Source organism: Dendrobium catenatum, unplaced genomic scaffold (assembly GCF_001605985.2).
Source record: "Dendrobium catenatum unplaced genomic scaffold, ASM160598v2 fragScaff_scaffold_1351, whole genome shotgun sequence".
Taxonomy (NCBI): domain Eukaryota; kingdom Viridiplantae; phylum Streptophyta; class Magnoliopsida; order Asparagales; family Orchidaceae; genus Dendrobium; species Dendrobium catenatum.
Window position 1 is genome coordinate 523,008 of NW_021319813.1, and position 8,411 is coordinate 531,418.

Below are 8,411 nucleotides of genomic sequence, written 5' to 3' on the forward strand. Positions count from 1 at the left end.
AGATACGTGCGACAAGTGCAGATTCTTCCGTCCGCCTAAGCCCAATGAGCAACCAGCCCAAAGGCAAGCTTGAGGGCCATGACTCCGCAGGAAGACGTCGTTCTACTCAAAAAATAGACAGCAAAGGAATACAGAACCTAACGAGAAGTACAACTAAACACAACTCTCCTTGGCCTATTGGTTGAGAGCTAAGGCTTCCAACTAAGAGGTCTAAGGTTCGAGTCTATGTGTATGCGTTGTGTGTGTGAGTTTGCCTTAAATGGCCTAAATGTCCCAAAAAAAAAAAGAAGTACAACTAAAACATTACTTCACATAAAGCTAAACAATAAAGGAGAAATGAAAATGAGTAATAGCAGCAGCAACAACAACAACATCAAGCCTTTATCTCACTACGTGGGGTCAGCTACAAATTAAGCGTTTAAGCATGATATTTTAGAAAATTTAAAAGTGGGTAAAGTTGCCCTTTAAAAGGGCGCTTTTGCTGAGTAGGTATTACTGAGTTAACTAGCTGTTATAAGAACAAATTAAATTTAGCATAAGTCGCCGACGTGATCAACGACTTATGTAAGTTGTCCGATCAACGGACAACTTACACCTTTTTTTTTTTTTTTTTGAAGAAAAGAAATTGCTATTTTTATTAAGAATTAATAATGAAAGCATTTTATTAAAGATCAGATATTGTATAAGTGAGAATTAATAGAGGATGAGTTTGTAAATGAATATTACATTACAATTAATGTGATGAATATTTGTTGCACCCATTTGTAATAAACCCTAGTAGATTATTAGTGATTGTTATTATGCTATTATAGAGTCATACTGTATTGTTATTGATTTCATTAGTAATTTGGATAGTTAGTGCCGTACAAGTTAGAATCTGTGCAGACTCATGATTGATGGCATTGGATGTTGAAGTAGTTGTGACATATATGATTTAAGAAATATGACTTGAGTTGTAAAGTTGTGGTGTTCCATCAGTAAGTATTGTCAGATTCATCTTTATTATTTTTATAATTATATTCATTATTTTTTGTCAATTATCATATTTTTTTAATTTAAGCTCTTTTAATTAATCAATTATCATTACAGATGACTTCATTAAATCAATAAAGAGTCGTCACTCTCTGCCTGTTGGCGTATTCAATCATCTGTTACGGGCTAAAACCAAGATAACATCACAAACAATCTTTAAATGAAAGGCCATCGGCCCACACTCCTACGCAAGGTATTATATATTAACAACAAACCCATTTTATAGTATTAACAGCCAACTTTTCTTGCTTATGCAAATGCCACAATCAAAATGTAATAGGAAATAATCAATTTTGTTAAATGTAAGTAAATATATGTCATACTAAAAATAATTAAAAACTAAAATGAAATTTGGATTACTTACAATGAACAGAAGAAATTTCTGAACAAAATTAACGGATGTAAAAGCCCCGAACTGCCTTCTCTCTCTTCCCTCTTTCTTTTTTAGCAAGGCATAGCGCTGAAATTAAGATTATTACACTGGAATTTTTGAGGCATGTGAGGGCCTATATTCTCTTCATCTCGGGTTGCCACCTACTACCAAATACAACTGGTTCAGAGATAAAACTGTAGTACTTGACTATCATGGAGTATTTAATGATCTTTAGTGCCTACCCTCTTGGTGGGGTAGTCCTTACGCATTTGTACAGGGAGTTGGCTAAATCAACAAGGCCTAGACTGCTTTGTAGGGCCAACATAGCTGGGTGAATACATATATTGCAGATTTGGGCTTGGGAGCACCTTCATGTTGGTCGTCCGGCACTTCATGTTCCATTTCCAGTTCAAATAGAAGGGTTGAGTGTCGGATTCAGGTACTAAATATAACTTAACCACACTCATTCACACAAATCTCGCACTGACTTTTGGTTTAAATAAGTGGAATGAGGACTGTGTCCAAGAAATGCCTTTGGGGGACAACATCAGCTATAGGGACGAGCTGGATGGTTTACTTGATAGCCAGGTAATTTAGAAATATTCATTATCCCAAATAGGTTGCAAATATATAATGTATGTTATTTCGCTATATGCAAGTTATCTAGGGACCCTATACATATGATATTAGAGCTCAGATTGCACAGATTTGTAGGGTTACTGAAGAAATATAGATGGCAAGAGTACCTTCAGTATGTTGGAAGAGGGTGGAGTGACACTTGCCAGATTGAGTGCTTCGACAGTTTGGCTTCTCTTCTATTACTGATGTCCTAGCTATAGATCCCAGCTTTAAAAGAGTATATGGTCGTGGAAAGCCTGACATGGATTGGATATTATACCACCAGGTTCACATCTCAATTTGGGATGTGGTTGTTGGAGCGCATATAGGTGATAAACACAAGTATGCAGCGCAGCATTACTTGTAGTGATATAAGTCCTGGGCCACACTCTATATGTTGAAGGCACCTGTTGACTCTCCCACCACTTCATACCCTAGAGCTCCCTCAGAGCGCCTCTTGGTAAGTAAATTTTAAATTGCATGCTATCTTAGAAGACCTCCAAGTTTTATAAGACTAATTTTGTTCATGTAATTAACAGCAGTGAGACTTCTTCCTTTCCACGAAGCAAACTTTAAAGTGTCACTTCAATGGCAATACAGACATGCAGCACCAGAGGGACATAAACGTAATGGCAGCACTCTGTTGGGACTTGCTCAGGGAGATGTATATCGAGGACAATTGAAATTTTGATTATGCAGCAGGCAAGGACACACCGATTCCCATGAGCCATGAAGCTACTGATCTATACAGTGAATTTGTTGTCGCTTCTTCGTATCCTAATAAGGGGTACTCGCAAGAAACTCTACAGGATTTGCATGTCTACCTCAGTCCAGAGTACCCTCCAGTCAATCAACATTCAGGCATAGCATACCTCAATCTGAAATTGTTGTTGAGGAACAACATGGATTACATGAAAGACTTATACAACCACTGCTACATTACACTTTCGATAGTGATATTTTACACCAAAGACCATGTAGAAGGTGTTAGTTGTGATTGTATTAGCATTTCTTGTTATGTTAGCTTTTGATGACGTAACCAATAGCTTGGACCATGTATTTTTGCTTTCATTACTATAAGCAATTCGCATTTTTGTATATCAAATTTGGTTTTTGAAATTTTGTTTTTAAATTTTTTTTTACAATCTTACTTCAAAGCCAAAACAATGTAAAATAAACTCAGTGCCAATATCGTATAAATGAGGATACTAAGCTCCATCGGAGAACTTTTACAACACAGTAAAAAGAAACAATAAGAACAACATAACACAGGCTTACCACTACAAGAAAAAAAAAACCTAATGACTTCAAATAACATCAGCACAAAACATTCAATTATATATTTATAATTATCATGCGCTGGGAACTTGGAGTTGTGTTTGAGTTGGACAACATTTGAAGTGATACTCAAACTCCTATTGAATATATTGCAAGTTTATTGTATTCAAAAACTCCTTGTATTATCTCCTGCTACAATAACTCTCATTAGCTTCTTCTAGTATTCTAACATGCATTTATCCTCTCCACAACGCCATGTGTGATAAAGAATACAGTAATCTACATCAATCATTGAGCTTTCAATGATCTCTTCAACACAATCTTCTTTGCTACGTCCAATCTCACGAATCCGCCCCTTGAGAAAGTGCAACGGAACTCAATGCCCACTATGCTCCATGAACCTCTGTTTTACATACCTTCACCCACATCTCTAAGATCATCGCCCGCCCTGTACAACTTAACTTTCAAAGCTTCGTCATGCATATGCCACAATATACAATCTTTATCTTCACTCCAGAAATGCATACAACACCGAAAAATTTCATTAGCTTTAGCCTTCGCTTCAAGGATGTCATCAATACATAGCACCAAACTTTCTTTCAAACGACTGCTTCCCTCTTGAATCATCTGTTTCGTGGGAGTTGTTCGAATCAAATTCATAACCGACGAATACATTGCGAAGTACTGTAGGAGTTGCAAAAATTTCTTCAAACTAACTTAAGTCTAGGGAGAGCCTTGCACTACATATTTTATACTCAAATGAAACATTTTTTAGTAAAAAAACTTAAATTTAAAAAAATACAATAACTTGGAAAAAAAATAAATATAATTTCAAAATAATACATATGACGCTGACAAGACCTACTAATGGAACAACACAATTTTACAGCTCAAGTTACATTTCTTAAATCATACATGTCACAACTACTTCAACATCCAATGTCATCATTTATGACTCTGCACAAATTCTAACCTATATGGCACTAACTATCTAAAATACTAATGAAATCAATAACAATATATTATGGCTTTATAATAGCATAATAATAATCACTAATCATCTATCATGGCTCATTACAATTGGGCACAACAAACATTCACCATATTAATTGTAATGTAACATTCATTTACAAACTCAGTCCCCTATTAATTCTCACTACTTATATAATATCTAATCTTTAATAAAATATTTGTATTATTAATTTTTAATAAAAATAACAATTTCTTTCATTTAAAAAAAATAGTTTATAGTGTAAGTTGCCCATTAATCGAACGACTTACATAAGTCGCCAATTACATGGGCAACTTATGTAAAATTTAATTTTCTTCTAATAACAACTTGTTGATTCAGCAATGCCTACTCGGCATAAGTCGCCCGCTTAAAGGACAATTTTGCCTGCTTGTAAATTTTCTAAAAACCGTGCTTAGTTTAAAATAACATATGGATTGATTAAGGTTGCACTTATGTCCTTGAGGTATATATAGGTCATTACTTGTAGATTCACATTTAAAATACATATATATTGTTTCACCTTGTCTCTCAGTTATAATAGCCTTTCACAAAGAACTTTAGCATCAAAAGCTCAATAAACTAAGATTGAAGAATCAAACATACATCTAGACATTAAATATAACAAGGTTGAACAAAACACATAATTGGACATATGACATTAAAATCTCAATAACTTTGAACAATATGGCCAACAAATGAATTCTTGAAAGAATTGATACTATGTCTTCCTAAGGTCAATGAAAACTATATGAATGTTATTTCTTTATTCTTAACATTTCATGAGTTCTCTACTTATGTTTAACAAAATAGATTCATTCGATTTAATTCATAAGTTTTTAAATTTTATTTTCAAAATCCACATCTTTACGTAATGACTCATAAGCATGATTTTTTCTATAATTATTATAACCTTAAAACATCCTTATTTTTAAACTGGGTACCAACATGGTTTATGTCTCCACTGCATCGTTTGTAAAACATGTGTTCTCTCAATACAAAATCTTTTTGCTAGCACTTCATATCAGTGACAATAGGCAATTTCAGTTATATTACGGAATGAAGCAAGAAGAAAAACGAAGTAAAACCTTCTGCAAACAACTGATATCAGTTATAATTAACAATTATATTCATTTTACAAATCAAAGAATGAAGTAACAGCTCATGATTAAAGGATAATACCACAAAGGTCAGTGTAAGAAACACCTTACTGAGACAGAGAAACAACTCAAGCATAGGCTCAACCTCAAGTCAAAAAATTAAACTAGTCAAGCAAAGGAAGACTGCAATGGTAAGCCCACCCAAGCTCTCTTCTTTTCTGAATAAAATATCAGTATAGATGCTTGCCGTCACATTCAGCAACCTGTTTCAGTTTCCTTGCTTCTGAAATTTACTTTCAGCTTCACTATCTTCCTTAGTTTATTGACATGTAGCCAATCTTCATTTGAATACTGAAGGAGAATAAAAAGTATTGGATGATCTAACTGGTCTCAATAACTGCATTGCGATCATTATGAGAGGAAAAGCATTCCAACCATTGCTTAGGAGCTGCTGGGTGAATACATGAAAGGTTAAATATGAACCTTTTCTCCGAATTCGCAAGAACAGTGGCAGGGGCAAAAGGCTTTTTCACAAGTCCATTATCTCTAAGCCAATTTAAGATCTTATATCTGAGTTTGATCCTGTTCTCCAGATCAAAAGATAAGAATGCAGGAAAACTATTAAGATACTCTATAGGGTAGCCCAAGTCCTGGCATAGGTAGTTCACCTTCTGATGAAGCATGTTTTCACACTGGTTAAGTATCTTTGGTGCGGCAATGATCATTCTACAGAGCATATCATACTTAATTCCCATCCCAATAAGGCAATCAAACCGCTCTTGCAACAGTTCCTTGTTGCCACTAACAAGCCCAATAGCCTTACTTGTCATTTTATTTTTCCCAAATCCAATACTAAGAAAAAAATCTACCTTGACTTCAACAAACTGGTGTTGTTTTACCAATTTTATCCTCTTTAAAGCATACATGAACTCAGTTTCCAATTCGTTATCACATGAATCAACATAAGCATATGAAGGGGAGAGGAAGTGTATATTCCTTTCATCAACAATTTTGGTGCAAAACCACTTATCAAGGTCCAAAGCTCGCATTATTCCCGGCAAGTTCCCTAACTTGTTCTTCCCCATCACATAGGGGTGTCTCTCCATGAGAGAATCAGTTTCCTCTTTGCTCAATCCCACACGCACTAGATAATCTGGAATCAAAATCTCTGGATTGTCCAGATCAAGATAAAAAATTTCCACATTCTTCAGAGTAAAAGCTCCTATCTGCTCCCTTCTCATGCCCAGTTTCAAGAAAAATCTCAACCTTTGAGCAAGAACGGACTCCTCGATCTCCACAAAGATCCTCTTGCTCCGGCCCATAAGCTCCCCCATAAACCCCTTCCCTGAACATATATCATAGAACATGCGAATCCTCCTGCAGAAGCGAAGGAGCAGCTCCACATCATCTCCAGCGCAGCCGTCAAGGCCGTAGTCGACAAACACAATTTTAAGGTCCCGAAAGAGACGTTCGGTCTCTACATCTTCTTCCGCCGCAGAAAGGGTAGACGGGAAAGTGAGGCATATGGCGATGACGCATACGCGAGTGAATCCGAGGGCCTCAAAACGCTGAAGGCGATGGAGAAGGTGGCCGGGCGGAGAAGAGAAAATGGACGGTGAATCAAGGTAAAGTAAGCCTAGGAGAGTCCAAGGGAAGCCAAACCGAAGCAGAGATGAGACGGCGGCAAGAAGTCGCGCGTCTTCGGAAAGGAAGAGTGGAGTACCAGAAGGAAGTGAAGGGTGGGAGGGGAAAAGGCCGATACTTTCGAAGAAGAAGTCGAACTCGTTGACGGGACGGTAAGCGAAGAAACTGCGGAGTATGCGAGGGAAGTCGGAAGGAATCGCGTTGTTGAAAGGTATTTGGGAAACGAAGGTAGAGAGAGAAATGGGAGAGTTGGAAGCGATGTGATCGGCAAGAGTGAAGGGAAGGGCACGAGTGGCATGAAGGTATTCAGTGAGTGCGAGCTTGGCTTCGGCGAGGGCTCGAGTGCGGTTGCGGTAATGGAGGTTTTTGAGCTTTCGAGAGGAGGAGCTGGTGGTGGTTGAGGAGGAAAGAAAGCGGCGAGAGATAAGGAAGAGAGAAAAGGCACCGGCAGTGTATGCTGATGGGAGGAAACGCATAGCGCGCCGCCGCCGGTGAAGTGAACTCAGCTGAGCGACAGTGTTAGGGTTTGGAGGGTTTACGTTTGGTCAGGGTAGACGGAGATTGGATTCGGGCGTCGGATATATGGCTTTTTTAAAACCCTACCGGGTTTATGGTTTCTCCTCTTATTCCGCTGTGAGGCTTCTCTTACTTTTTTTTTTTTAAATTTTTTTTAATATATATATTTTTAAAAATTTTTTTAATATATATATATTTTTAATATTTGGGGCATAGCCCATATCATTGATAAAAAGAAAATTACAAGTGAAATAAAAAACTATAGTCTGAATTCTCAACAACAAAAAGAGAATTCAAGACTCAAAAATGAAGAAGAAGAAAAAAACCCAAAGGGTCAAAAATACAGCAAGCTTACCAAAAGCTAAGGAGGACACAGGTTGCTCTTGGCTAAATAATATAAGATCTCGGAAGGGTCAGCACAAGAGCGGTGCCTTTGGTTGCCAGGGAAGACCGTCCAAAGGGCAGCTATAAATACAACATTCATCATCGTCCTATCGATTAACAGACCACAAAAATGAAATTTGACAGATATCCTTCAGTTAGGTTTTACGCATGATAGCATATTTGATCTTGGCAATAACAGTGGCAGAACAGTCTACAATGCCACCAACAATTCTGTCATTCTTAGCTCTCCAAATGAAGTAAATAGTAGCACAAGCAGTTAAAAGGTGGTAGTTCACACAGGATTTGCCAAAAACCTTGATTTAACACACTGTCCAGAGCCTAGAAAAGGTTTGGTTTCATCAAACGGTTGCCCAGCCAGGGCAAGAAGTGTTTTATGATATTAAAAGTGAAATGGCATTCAAAATATAAGTGCCCAATATTCTCTTGCTCTTCCCGA

At 37.0% G+C, this 8,411-nt stretch overlaps 1 protein-coding gene across 2 annotated transcripts; it reads right to left on the reverse strand.

Moving 5' to 3' along the window:
• Positions 1 to 3: 3 nt before the first annotated feature.
• Positions 4 to 7,638, reverse strand: LOC110110978 (transcription termination factor MTEF18, mitochondrial). Of its 2 annotated transcripts, XR_003702475.1 has the most exons (2): positions 5,517 to 7,638; positions 4 to 102 (listed from the first exon to the last, which is right to left on the reverse strand). XR_003702475.1 is itself a non-coding variant. In XM_020842680.2 (1 exon), the coding sequence occupies exon 1, from the start codon at positions 7,528 to 7,530 to the stop codon at positions 5,791 to 5,793; it is 1,740 nt and encodes a 579-aa protein (XP_020698339.1). In that variant the 5' UTR covers positions 7,531 to 7,638; the 3' UTR covers positions 5,400 to 5,790. The 2 variants fall into 2 exon arrangements, 1 of the variants encoding a protein (XP_020698339.1); XM_020842680.2 differs by lacking the exon at positions 4 to 102 and having other exon boundaries at positions 5,400 to 7,638.
• Positions 7,639 to 8,411: the final 773 nt, after the last annotated feature.